Here is a 14,627-nt window from a genome sequence, read left to right as displayed (position 1 = left end):
GATACTGAAAGCCGTGAGACTCTATGAGCTGTCCCAGGCCAAAGGTGTAAATGGAGAAGAGCAGGGGCCCAAGGACTGAACCTTGTGGGACTCTGACAGATATGGGGTGAGGTGAGGAGGTGGTGTGTGAGTGGGAGACGCTGAATGTCCGGTCTGTTAGGTATGATGAGATCCAGGTTAGGGCCAAGTCTGCGATGCCAAGGGATGAGGGGGTCTGTAATAATAGGAAATGGTCCACTGTGTCAAAGGCAGCTGACAGGTCCAGGAGGAGGAGGACAGAGTAGTGTCGCTTTCTCTTGGCGGTTAATAGGTCATTGGTGACCTTAGTTAGGGCAGTTTCAGTGGAATGGTGTGATCGGAAGCCTGATTGTAGGCGGTCGAAGAGATAGCAGGAAGAGAGATGGGAGGACAGTTCAAGATGGATGTGTTGTTCCAGTAGTTTGGAGGCACAGGGGAGAAGTGATATAGGGCGATAGCTAGAAACAGAGGATGGGTCAAGAGAAGGTTTTTTACTGTGTATATTATATATATATATATACACAAGCAAAAACCTGATTTAAACAATAGGTCATCTTCTGATGACATTACAGTTAAGACACAAAAAGAGTTGGAAACTAATAAGTGAGGTTCCCTCTCACAAATCAAATGCTAAGTGCCCATTTGGACCACAGGAAATACTAACATTTTGCTTTTAAATTTCAGTGTCCTCTGAACGGACCACGTGGCAGGGTTGGGTCCATACATGCCCATTGGGCCGGGATAGCAGTGTATAATTTTTTTTTTCATGTGTGTCGGGATGCAGGGGCGCACAAAAAACATTTATTTGATCTATGTACACAGCACACGATGCTTCTCGGTACGGAGGGCCTGTACTCACCACAAGCTCTCTTATCACTGTTCACCAGGATTTGCTGTACAGTTGCTCTTGATAGAACAGCTCCTCCAGCTCTTGCAATCGTGGGTGCAAGGTGGTAGGTGATTTCACTGGCACCACCAGTGGGATACCAGGCTCCATTCATGAAATGATCAATCAGTACGGCATGTAGAGGAAAGCTGGCCTTGTCTGGGAACACACCTGAGGAGGCAGGAGAGATACCGTTTCTTATTCCCTCAGGCATATGACTAACATTGGGGGCTAAATAGATACTAGAAAAAAAATATATGTATAAAATCTCCTCAAGTACGAACCCCAAATAAGAGTGTCATTGTTCTGTGAGATAATAGAGTCTGACAGTTCAATGTCTACACCCAAACTCATGTCAAACCAGATCACAATGCTCCACTGGGCACCGGCCGCACCTTACCGGGCATTTCCAGATAAACTAACAAATATCAACTCCTTGAGACATTCTCTTCCGTCAGATGATATGGGGTTCAGTATAAGAGTAGATTACAGAGAACCAGTCTTGTTACAGGCCACACTTATAACAAATGAAGCCTACTGGATTACTCAGGTTCGGCCAACAATCTAACGTATGTGAGTGTCTCCAAACAACGCTCCCAAAGGCAAATGATGGCGGAAAGGGGGAGAGGAATCATGGTCTTTAATATTCTAGATTCTTTGTACATTTGGGGGGACAAACCACAGTCAGAAGGGTCTTCCGACAGCTTAAGGATATGTGCACATGTCTTGTGTTTTCTTAAAGCGTCTTCCTATAGCCAAACAATGCAGGTACCCTGGCATCTAAAAGGTGCCATGTGCACGAACCCCAAGGCTGGTTTCCCACATCGGCCGCAGGTCTCCTGACCTGCACAAGCATATATGGGTCAATAAACTCGCAGTCGGTCCATGCATCACATAAACCCGGGCCCCATATCCGTTTTCGCGGGTGATCCGCAGGGGCACATAGTCGCACATTGGACATGAGACTTCTAGAAATCCCACCCACTATGCTGTCACAGCTGGCCGCTGCGGGTTTGGCTCTACATAAGTATCAAACCCGCAGCAAATAGTGATTGTGGACACGTACCCTAAGAGGAGAGGTTCTGTAGTGAAATGTTATGTGATCCTATAACGTACAGTTGCCGCTGTACCTATATATGCTCATCTCCCCTCTGTAATTATAGGAGGAAACGCTCCAATTATTTACACTGCAGTTTCGGCTTATCTGCCATTTGCCAAATGAACACGCCCTTACCATTATCAGGAAATTCTAACAATGTCACCATTCATATCTTGTGAATGCAGTTCATACATTGCATGTAGTCTTATCCATGAGCCGCTGCTAGCACTGCAGCACCAGTCTGAGCTGCAATACCAGTCACAGCCTGGGGACAAGGGTGTCGCTGTTACTAAGAGTAATAAAACAGACATGTTTTGCTGAACTGGACAACATCTGTATACATCTTTGGGTTTTAAACACAGTGACATGTTAATAATATTCCACTAGTCAGTCTGTATATTACGTTGTGAATGTTAAGAAGCCCAAATATTACTCTTAACTACTGTACATAGATTTCTAACCACTTACCATAGGTCCCAAATATGTAGCTTAGTACGGCCTGTAACTCCTTGTTCTTGGTGAATTCGCTGACAACCTCGGTCACACTGCGTTTAGCGTAGCGGAAAAATGGGGAGATCCAATTCAACAGTCCGGTGCTACACAAGAATCGGGAGATCGGTAAAGGGAGCACCTTAATGATGACCATGTCCGAGACCCGACCAGCCACTTTCTAGGTAATACAAATGATAGTTAGATTTAGCCGACACTTAAATCCACCTTTTTTTAACCAAGTATTTCATGACAGCTAAAAGGGGTTGTCCATGATCAAGAGAAAATGGCCCAATGGTGAAGGATTCAACAACTTAAGGGAATAATTATTTAAAGAACCCCTGTAGCCTCAGCGCATCTGCTGGTCTTTGATTGCTTGGCTGTGACACATATGTGACTACTTCATCCAATCCCTGCCAGTGACCAGAGGGGGTACTGCAATGGAAGTACTGTAAGTGACGCTACCTTTATTCACTTGCCCAATATTGGCCCAATTTCTCTTTTGATCATAGACATCCCCTGTAAGATGATTCATTTGCAAAAGAAAGTACAAACAATATGACCAAATAAAGGGACGCCATCAATTCCTATCCCAGTGGAGATCTTTGTGCCAGAATGAGGGTGTTTGAGCAGATTATTAGAACTTATTTTATGTGACAACATAACATTTTTGTTAAGTCAGTCAGCCCCTTTAAATAGGGTCAAAAATAAGAGCTCAGTTTATCTGATAAAGAGCCTGAAATTCCATTGCATTTAGAAGATCACTTTCTGGCTTTCTGTGGCTGCTACTAAGGAGGCGCTTAAGAGCTTACTGCTTTCTGCTGAACTTAAAGGGTTTGTCCAACCATTGAAAAAACATGGCTGTTTCTTTTAGAAACAGTGACACTCCTATCCACAGGTTGCGCATGGTATTGCAGCTTAGCTTTCTCACTTCATAGGACTGAGTTGCAATAAATGACAATCCATGGTCAAAGATGTCGCTATTTCTGAAGGAAAACAGCCATTTTTTTTTAACTTTTAGGGGTTGTCCAACATCCTGGAGAATCCCCAAAATTAATAATGAAGTATGTATGAGGATATAAAGGAGGTGTGGGCTACTTTGGATCTCTTGTGGGAGTCCTGTGAGGATTGGCTTCCTCTCTGGATGACCTAGCGTTGTGTAGCTTACTAAGGCAATCAGTGACATGAGGCCTCCTTCAGCGGTCTACTAACCTTAACCAGATGCAAAAAATCATCAATGGCCTTCTCCTCTCCTGGAAATGCCTTTTTCAGTTCATCAGCATAGGCTTTTCTCCCAGATTTCATGTTGTAACGACGGCCATTGTTTGGATCCCCCAAAACCACCACATCATATGGATTGTCCATTAAAGACCACTGCAGCTGACCATCCGTCAGCTGGTCCACCAAAATCCGAGAAGGAGATTTCTCATTCAGCTGTCCAATGTAATGAATTCCTGAGAGTGAATGTAAAGGATATGGTTATAGGGGTTATCCGGTGAGAATATTTTAATTGTTAGGGGTCCAGCTGCCGAGATCCGCACCGATCAGCAAAACGGAGAAGTTTTATCTCTGATGTTTCACCTTTCTCCTTGTTACAACATAGAGTGGCAGGTCGGCTCCCCACTGATGCTCCATTCATTGTTTGTTTTCGGCAGCCCAATAGACAAACAAAAAAAACCAAAAAAACACAAGGGCAGAGCTCAGCAGCCCCATAAGGAATGAATGGAGCAGAGGCGCCACTATATTACAACCTGGATAAAAGTTCCCCGCTCTGCTGATCGGTGTAGGTCCTAGGGGTCAGACCTTCACCGATCAACAACTTATCTCCTATCTTATGGATAACATGTCTGGTGAAGCATGTTATGTACTGGTATCTGTCTCCATTATTTCATACTCACCCACATCAAACTCATAGCCCTTCTCATTGAAAGTATGGCAGCAGCCACCCAATTTTCCCAGTTGCTCCAAGACCAGTACCCGTTTTCCAGCCCTGGCGAGCAGTGCAGCTACTCCTTGTCCTCCGATTCCACTACCAATAACTATGGCATCCAGTTTATCCGGGACTTTTTCAGGAGAGAAAACTATTAAAAACAAAATGGAGAATGTATTATGGGAATGAGAATGCTGGATATCATCAAAAATAATACATTGACTAGTGAGAAGAACTTTTGGAAGACAATTTTCCTGTGACCACTTCCATCAATGTTAAATCCACCATTGTTTTTATGGCATTCTTTATTCAGTAAAAATTACCTGGCAGTATGAGATGTATACGGGTATGGAAATGCTGAACTTATAAAAGGTTTATGCTGTATACATTTCAGTGGGTTAAAGGGAACCTGCCAGCAGGATTGTGCACGGTAACCTACAGACACTGTCAGGTCGGCGCCGTTATACTGATTAAAATGATACCTTGGTTGATGAAATCCGTCTTGTGGTTGTTGTTTTAGCTTTAATTTCAGTTTTGTCCGCAGACACTGGCAATGGAGAAATTAATTTCTCCATCTCCTCCAGCAGCTGTGCTGCGATCCTCTCATGCAAGAAGATTGGAGCACGGACACTCGGATCACGCTCGCAGCAGAGCAGGAGCCGTATCACATCCGATGTGATACACTAGTGTGTCTCTGGCCTATGACTGATCTTCACAGTAGGAACAAAATGGCAGTTAAAGGAACTTTCAGCAGAACCCCGGCTTCCAACAACCTACCCGTGTGATGCCATTGCGCGGGATTGATGGGAGCCGATGCACATGTGCAACGACAATTATATTATTTACATCCCACTGTCGTTGATTAAACATCTGACCGCTAATATGACAGGCAGATGCTGGCTGTGTAACAAAGCCGTCATCTGCCGGGTACAATACGAGTGATGGAATGTCATACACCCGCCGCGACCATATGACATCATTTTACGCTATGTGAACATTGAGGGGGTTAATGGCCTAACAATAATTATAATATCGGAAAATCACTTTAACATGACCTGATAGCACTGTGTGATATTTCCTGTGAGAAACAGACAGACAATCTGTGCGAAGCCGGGCGAACAAAATTTTGGCCATCTCGTCTGTCTCTCCCATACACAGGAGCACTCATTAGGCCGATCGCTCCTGTGCTGTCGAGGAGGCCACGTTCACACGATCTGACTGTTCTCTCAGGCCACGTTCACACGATCTGACTGTTCTCTCAGGCCACGTTCACACGGTCAGTATTTCGTCAGTATTTGACCTCTGTATCTGTAAGCCAAAGCCAGTAGTGGGACAACCAGAGGAAAAATATATTAGAAACACGTCACCACTTCTGTATTTATCACCCACTCCTGGTTTTGGCTTATAAATACTGAGGCAAAATACTGACCAAATACTGAACGTGTGAACGTGTCCTCAGAGAACAGTCAGATCTGTCCAGCAGCCGCCTATCTCCAGGTGAAAGCAAACAAAGCAATCAGCAGTCCAAAATGACAGACCTGATTGATATTTTCTCCGACATTCAGTTGTCCGGGCCTCCATACACACATTAGGCTATGTGCACACGATGCGGATTTTGCTGCGGATCCGCAGCTGCGGATTCGCAGGAGCTTCCCATGAGTTTACAGTACAATTTAAACCTATGGGAAACGAAATCCGCAGTCCACATGCTGCGGAAAAAAACGCGCGGAAACGCAGAGTTTTATTTTCCGCAGCATGTCAATTCTTTGTGCGGAATCCACAGCGTTTTTACATATGCTCCAAAAGAAAACTGCAGATGTAAAACCACAGCGGAATCCGCAATAGAAACCGCGATAAACTGCAGCGGTTTTGCACTGCGGATTTATCAAATCCGCTGCAGAAAAATCCGCAGAGGAGCTTTCTACGTGTGCACATACCGTTAGAGTGTTCAACAAACCCCCCCAACATGATAGTCTTATGTGTATTGGGGACTTTAGGCCGGTTTCACATGTCTGACTTTCACAGTTTGAGTGAATCTTTTCTTTAATTTTACTTCCATTGTTTACTGTACAGACAGTCGGGATTATGGTTTAGGCCTCATTCACAAGGTCAGTATTTTACCTCAGTAATTGTAAGGCAAAACCAGGAGTGGGTGATAAATACAGAAGTGGTGACGTGTTTCTATAAGGCCGGCTTCACACTCAGCGTATGAAATTACGGTCCGTATATTACGGCCGTAATACGCTGAAAAGTCCCGAAAATAGTGGTCCGTAGCTCCTCCGTAGGCAGGGTGTTTCAGCGTTTTTTGCGCATGGCATCCACCGTATGTAATCCGTATGTCATCCGTACTGCTTGTTTTTATCGCAGGCTTGCAAAACCGACATACGGCTATACAAGGGATCCATGTGTAAAAAAAAACAAAAAAAAACTATATATATATATATATATATATATATATATATATATATATATATATATATATATATATATATATATATATATATATATATATATATATATATATATATATATATATATATCTATCTCAGTAGACACATATATGTATATATATTAATATTTCATCCAGCGCGATATAGCAGAAAGCCGGTAATTCAATTACCGGCTTTTGCCATCTCCTTCCTAAACCCGACATGATATGAGACATGGTTTACATACAGTAAACCATCTCATATCACCATTTTTTTGCATATTCCACACCACTAATGTTAGTAGTGTGTCTATGCAAAATTTGGCCGTTCTAGCTAGTAAATTAAGGGGTTAAATGGCGGAAAAAATTGGCATGGGCTCCCGCACAATTTTCTCCGCCAGAGTAGTAAAGCCAGTGACTGAGGGCAGATATTAATAGCCTGGAGAGGGTCCACGGTTATTGCCCCCCCCCTGGCTAAAAACACCTGCCCCCAGCCACCCCAGAAAAGGCACATATGGAAGATGCGCTTATTCTGGCACTTGGCCACTCTCTTCCCATTCCCGTGTAGCGGTGGGATATGGGGTAATGAAGGGTTAATGCCCTGACATATATATATATATATATATATATATATATATATATATATATATATATATATATATATATATATATATATATATATATACAGTTAGGGCCAGAAATATTTGGACAGTGACACAAGTTTTGTTATTTTAGCTGTTTACAAAAACATGTTCAGAAATACAATTATATATATATAATATGGGCTGAAAGTGCACACTCCCAGCTGCAATATGATAGTTTCCACATCCAAATCGGAGAAAGGGTTTAGGAATCATAGCTCTGTAATGCATAGCGTCCTCTTTTTCAAGGGACCAAAAGTAATTGGACAATGGACTCTAAGGGCTGCAATTAACTCTGAAGGCGTCTCCCTCGTTAACCTGTAATCAATGAAGTAGTTAAAAGGTCAGGGGTGGATTCCAGGTGTGTGGTTTTGCATTTGGAAGCTGTTGCTGTGAGCAGACAACATGCGGTCAAAGGAACTCTCAATTGAGGTGAAGCAGAACATCTTGAGGCTGAAAAAAAAGAAAAAATCCATCAGAGAGATAGCAGACATGCTTGGAGTAGCAAAATCAACAGTTGGGTACATTCTGAGAAAAAAGGAATTGACTGGTGAGCTTGGGAACTCAAAAAGGCCTGGGCGTCCACGGATGACAACAGTGGTGGATGATCGCCGCATACTTAATTTGGTGAAGAAGAACCCGTTCACAACATCAACTGAAGTCCAGAACACTCTCAGTGAAGTAGGTGTATCTGTCTCTAAGTCAACAGTAAAGAGAAGACTCCATGACAGTAAATACAAAGGGTTCACATCTAGATGCAAACCATTCATCAATACCAAAAATAGACAGGCCAGAGTTAAATTTGCAGAAAAACACCTCAAGAAGCCAGCTCAGTTCTGGAAAAGTATTCTATGGACAGATGAGACAAAGATCAACCTGTACCAGAATGATGGGAAGAAAAAAAGTTTGGAGAAGAAAGGGAACGGCACATGATCCAAGGCACACCACATCCTCTGTAAAACATGGTGGAGGCAACGTGATGGCATGGGCATGCATGGCTTTCAATGGCACTGGGTCACTTGTGTTTATTGATGACATAAGAGCAGACAAGAGTAGCCGGATGAATTCTGAAGTGTACCGGGATATACTTTCAGCCCAGATTCAGCCAAATGCTGCAAAGTTGATTGGACGGCGCTTCATAGTACAGATGGACAATGACCCCAAGCATACAGCCAAAGCTACCCAGGAGTTCATGAGTGCCAAAAAGTGGAACATTCTGCAATGGCCAAGTCAATCTCCAGATCTAAACCCAATTGAGCATGCATTTCACTTGCTCAAATCCAGACTTAAGACGGAAAGACCCACAAACAAGCAAGACCTGAAGGCTGCGGCTGTAAAGGCCTGGCAAAGCATTAAGAAGGAGGAAACCCAGCGTTTGGTGATGTCCATGGGTTCCAGACTTAAGGCAGTGATTGCCTCCAGAGGATTTGCAACAAAATATTGAAAATAAAAATATTTTGTTTGGGTTATGTTTATTTGTCCAATTACTTTTGACCTCCTAAAATGTGGAGTGTTTGTAAAGAAATGTGTACAATTCCTACATTTTCTATCAGATATTTTTGTTCAACCCTTCAAATTAAACGTTACAATCTGCACTTGAATTCTGTTGTAGAGGTTTCATTTCAAATCCAATGTGGTGGCATGCAGAGCCCAACTCGCGAAAATTGTGTCACTGTCCAAATATTTCTGGCCCTAACTGTATATACCTATTCTATGTGTACACATTTATTCTACCTATTCTACTGGAAGCTGTCAGTGTGATTTTACTGTACACCGCAATGAATTGCCGGCTTTTCTCTCTAACACCGCTGCGTATTTCTCACAAGTCACACTGCTGGTCCGTGTGTAATCCGTATTTTTGGGGCTTCCTTAGACTTTCATTGACGTTTTATTTGCGCAATACAGTGACAAACGCAGAAAGCCGTATAATACTGATCAGTTTAATACGGCAGATAGGAGCAGGGGCATAGAGAGTAATTGTGCCGTATTTTTTGCGAGTTTTACGGACGTAGTTTCTGCGCTCTTACGTCCGTAAAACTCGCAAGTGTGAAGCCGGCCTAAGGGTATGTGTCCACGTTCAGGATTGCATCAGGATTTTATGCAGGTAAAATCCTGACCAAATCTGCACCTGAGGTCACTGGCAGGTCACCTGCGCTGTCCTTGCGTTGTTTCAGCAATGTAAGGACATGCTGCGTTCTTAAAAGACGGGTCTGCCGCATGCGTCTTTTACTGCATAGTGGAGACGGGATTTCATTAAATCCCCTCCACTATGCTGTAACATCTGGACGCTGCGGCTCAACGCAGCATCAAAAACGCAGCGTTTCCTGAACGTGGAGACATACCCTTATACTTTTCCTCTGACTGTTCCTCTCCTGGTTTTGTTTTACATATACTGAGGTAAAATACTGACGGTGTGAACGTAGCCTGATAGTTCTTGTTTCAGTGATAGAGATCTCCAAGATCATTATTATCCATCATTGTGTAAGAATTTGTTCATTTATGGTCTGTTGTCGTATGCAATGAATCAATGGGGGAGATTTATTAAAACTGATATGATCTACCGGCTTCCTTTTTTTTTTTTTTTTTTTTTTTTAAGGCCTGACTGGTTGCACTTGGTAAATGCTCTACATTTCTTGAATTTTGATAACTCTCCCTTATTGTGCAATTTAGGGTAGGCAGAAATGTGTTCACCTCAGATTTAAAGGGGTGTTCTCATCTCCATGATCATATGCCAATATGTAGAAGGTATAATAATATTAGCAAACACCTCCAATTAGAAATATTGTATCGTTCTCCTTATTCGCTGTGTCACTAACCCAATGTGCAGGGCATTACAGTAGCTTAGATAGTTAATTAGTTGCTAGTGGTTGTAACCATGGCTAACAGTCACTATATGAGTGGTGATAACCATGGATACATAAGACTATTTGCTGACCAAGTGTGATCTGACAAAACATCGGACCAATATTATTCTTCGGGGCTGTGCACATATCCGATGTTTTTCTCGGACACAGACGGTCTAACCAAAAATAAGGAAAATCGCTGCATGCCGAGTTTCATCAGATATTTGGACGCGCTTGACCATGCACATCGATGAGCGCATGGAAAACACTGAACTGCACTCAGATGACATCAGACTGCAGTAAGATTTACGCACAGTGACAATGGAGAAGATGGAGAAATTTTATATAACAGAATTTTTTGTGCAATTTTTTGCATCATTTAGTAAAAAAAAGCGCAACTTTTTGCAGGTAAAGCCAAAAGTAAAGAAATTTTTTGTCTTTGCGCAAAATTTATGAACCAGGTGCACCACTCGCAAATGATGAATCAGGGTGTGTGTGTGTGTGTGTGTGTTTATACCTCTAGAAGATTTGCAACTGAGAAACAGTTAATAAAACCTTCCAACGACATGACAGCGATAACTTTTTATCCACTGGTGATTTTACCTTCCTTGCTGTAAACGGTCAGCCATTATTCCTAGGAAGACAGTACCAAATCCTTTGCCGTACATTTATGCAGAGGGAGATGTGCTGCCAATAACATGCCGAACAATCGTATTAGCAGCGTTCGTAAAAGAGCAGAGATCGACTTGACTGTTAGGCCATGTTCACACTATGTGGTTTTTACTGCGGAACCACGGCGATTTTGCCGCTGCGGGTCCGCAGCTGTTTTCCATGCAGGGTACAGTACAATGTTACCCTATGGAAAACAGAAACCGCAGTGCACATGATGTGGAAAAACCCGAAAAAAACCGCGCAGAATTGCTGCGGAAAAAAAGAAGGACCATGTCACTTCTTTGTGCAGAATCGCAGCGATTCTGCACCCATAGAAATGCATTGATCCGCTTACTTCCCGCATGGGGCTGTGCACACCATGCGGGAAGTAATGCGGATAATATGCGGGTTATACCCGGGGTGGAGGAGAGGAGACTCTCCTCCAGGCCCCGGGAACCATATTTGTATTAAAAAAAAGAATTAAAATAAAAAATCATGTTATACTCACCCTCGGAAGTCTCAGCGCTGCACGCGGCCGTCCGGTCTCAGGTTTGCTATGCGACCAGGACCTTCGGTGACGTCGCGGTCACATGACCGTGACGTCACCGAAGGTCCTGGTCTCACAGCATCTTTGGAACCGGACCGCCGCCTGCAGCGCCGAGGAGATCGGGACGTCAGAGGGTGAGTATACCATGATTTTATTATTTTTAACACTACTATTGATGCTGCATATTGCTGCATATGCAGCATCAATAGTAGGGGTAAAATCCCGCAGCGGAACCCGCGATAAATCTGCAAGGATAACCGCAGCGGGTTTGCCCTGCAGATTTATCAAATCCGCTGCGGGAAAACCCGTGGGACAAAAAGGAACGTGTGTATGTGGCCTTAGGCTATGTGCACACGTTCAGGATTTCTTGCAGAAAATTCCTGAGAAAAACCTGATTTTTTCTGCAAGAATTCTGCATGCGTTTTTTGTGCATTTTTTTTCCAGACATTTCCCAATGCATTTTGTAGTGGGAAATCCGCAAAAAAAACCCGCAAAATTAATGAACATGCTGCTTTTTTTACCGCGATGCATTTTTTCGCGGAAAAAAAAAACGCATCATGTGCACAAAACATGCAGAATTCATTCAAAATGATGGGATGCATATTGTATGCTTTTTTTTCCGGTTTTATAGCGTTTTTATCACGAAAAATCAGCAACGTGTGCACACAGCCTGAAATGTTAGCCCCTTGCGATGCAATTTTAGGGCATGTTCACATTGGGCAGATTTTTACAGTACCAGCAAAGTGAATGAGATTTAAGGAAAAAAAAACAACAGCAAAAAAAAAAGTCATGCACACACTTGGTTTAATTCCTATCCTTTTTTGAGCTGCTGGCCGCATGAATTTTACGCAATGTTTTTCTTGCAGAAAACAATAAAAACACTGCAAAAAAAAAAAAGCTGTATGTGAACATACCCTGACTTTCAGTTAACACATGATCTGGCTGGATTACAAGTGAGATCTGCTGCCCCCTGTGTTAGACACAGGAACTGCATGCACAGCCCATAATGCACTGGCACACAGGAGTCCGCTCTCCTCGTCACATGATTGTGTGATGGATACCGGAGTGTGGGTGTAACACACGGGAAGTGCTCAATTACTTATATATTCCCATGGTTACAGAAGCAGTACGTGCAGTCTCAGCATTAGCGATGACACCCAGAGTTTGCACGTGTAGCAGAGCTGTGTTTGTCAGATGTAGCACAGCTGTGTTTGATTATACAAGCTTTCTCCCCAGGAAGCACGGTCGACACTTTGGGACCCATTTCCGTTGTGTTATGAGCAGCCTAAGGCCGGTTTCACATGTGTGGTGACAGTTTCCTCACGCACCGAAGACACTGACACACGTTGACACATTGAAATCAATGTGTCTCTGCACATGTCAGCGTGTTTTCATGGACCGTGTGTCCGTGTGCAAAACACAGAGACATGTCAGTGTTCGTGGGAGCGCATGGACCCATTAAAGTCAATGGGTGCGTGTAAACACGTACCGCACACAGATGCCATCCGTGTGCGTTTTTAAAGTCACAGGGTTAAAATTGAAACAAATTGTCTCAATACACGGACAGCACACACTGATGTGCCACGTGAGCACGCGGACACGGATAGCTCAGGTACCGTGTTCTCCGGTACTGGAAATATCTGGACGTGGGAGACTGGCCTTAGACGATCACCGACCAGCATCACGTTTGACCTCCTGTTTACACAGGCTGACCGCTGCTCACACAACCATCAGTAATAGATCATTCTGGGCTCATAGGCTGCCATTGTTCTCGACAGCACAGGTCCTGTTTACATTGGAGGATGCGCTGCCCAGAACCGTAATCTTTTGTGATCATCTCACCCGAAGATTGTGCATTTTCTTCGTTCTTTGGGTGACCGGGTCAACCTGATTAGAGCGAACGATCATTACTAGGAACGATCACGTCCGATAATCGTGCAGTGTCAAAGCGCCGTAAGTCTCCCTAAGGGGTCCCCGAAAGTCCTGAATCAGAACACAAAGACAGAGATGGGTACAGGCGTCGTCGTCTTACCATTCTTTATCACTTTCCTCTTCATTGCCTTATCAAACACGACCGCTCCTGGGGGTCTCCGGGTGTCCACGGCAAATGGGTTCGGACCCCGACTTCCCAGCCATGACTTTACGATGATGAAGATGAGGATGACCCCGGCTATGACATAAAGCCACATGTCTGTAATGTGCGGAAGCTGCAGAGTCTGTGAGAAGCTGCCTGTCAGTGTGCTGCTCTTGTACACAGAGAATGGGGCTGGCCCTGACCCTATAACTCCACCAATGGCACAGTGCGGGGCTGGCCCTAACCCTATAACTCCACCTGGCCCACAATCCAAGCTGCCATTCATCCAGTGCAAACACTATAAGCATACAGTGCCAGCCTGGGCACAGGGGGAAGAGGGCCAACTGCCGATCAGACAGTATTACGAAAGTCATTGTAATATTCGCCTTCTCCCCGCACTGTGAAATCCTGGCACACTGGGTAGGATTATGAGTATATTCACTGCAGTCTGATATCACTCCCCAGAATCAGTAGGGAACGACCCCTATAATCATTGCCATTATCTGTGTCGCCAACGCTAGCGGTTACTTATTGTAAGATAACGTTTGACCTTTAATAGCTTATTGCTAGCACTTATTTCCTTTTATAGGGATTGCAAAATTTTAGGTTATTTGAAGCTTGCACTAATAAATCTCCAATATATCACATGATGGATACAGAACTATGCATTGTCCTACGGTTCTTACACACAGCGTAAAAATGACATTTTAAAACCGTCCTAAAAATCCGCACCTAAATCCACAATTTGCTGCTTGTAAATTTCATTGCTGATTTTGGTGGAGTTTTTTTTTTCCTGCTGATTTCACCTATTGCACAGCAGTGGATCAAATCTTAGGCTCTGTGCACACGATGCGGATTTTGCTGCGGATCCGCAGCAGTTTCCCAATGCGTTTACAGTTCAATGTAAACCTATGGGAAACAAAAAACGCTGTGCACATGCTGCAGAAAAAAACGCGCGGAAACACAGCGGTTTACATTCCGCAGCATGTCACTTCTTTCTGCGGATTCCGCAGCGGTTTTA

The 14,627-nt window shown here is 43.7% G+C and overlaps 1 protein-coding gene across 1 annotated transcript in view; it reads right to left on the bottom strand.

Annotated features, from left to right (window-relative positions):
• The window catches only part of RETSAT (retinol saturase), a 32,550-nt gene extending 18,769 nt beyond the window's left edge, over positions 1–13,781 (bottom strand). Inside the window, exons 1-5 of the mRNA XM_069766679.1 lie at positions 13,565–13,781; positions 4,391–4,573; positions 3,705–3,946; positions 2,472–2,673; positions 878–1,075 (exon numbers count right to left, since the gene is read on the bottom strand). Of these exons, the coding sequence (XP_069622780.1) occupies positions 878–1,075; positions 2,472–2,673; positions 3,705–3,946; positions 4,391–4,573; positions 13,565–13,721 (982 nt within the window). The 5' untranslated portion in view covers positions 13,722–13,781. The remainder of the gene's footprint in view (positions 1–877; positions 1,076–2,471; positions 2,674–3,704; positions 3,947–4,390; positions 4,574–13,564) is intronic.
• Positions 13,782–14,627: the final 846 nt, after the last annotated feature.

The sequence above is a fragment of the Ranitomeya imitator genome, chromosome 4, assembly GCF_032444005.1.
Source record: "Ranitomeya imitator isolate aRanImi1 chromosome 4, aRanImi1.pri, whole genome shotgun sequence".
Lineage (NCBI taxonomy): Eukaryota > Metazoa > Chordata > Amphibia > Anura > Dendrobatidae > Ranitomeya > Ranitomeya imitator.
This window is presented reverse-complemented; position numbering and strand designations above follow the sequence as displayed.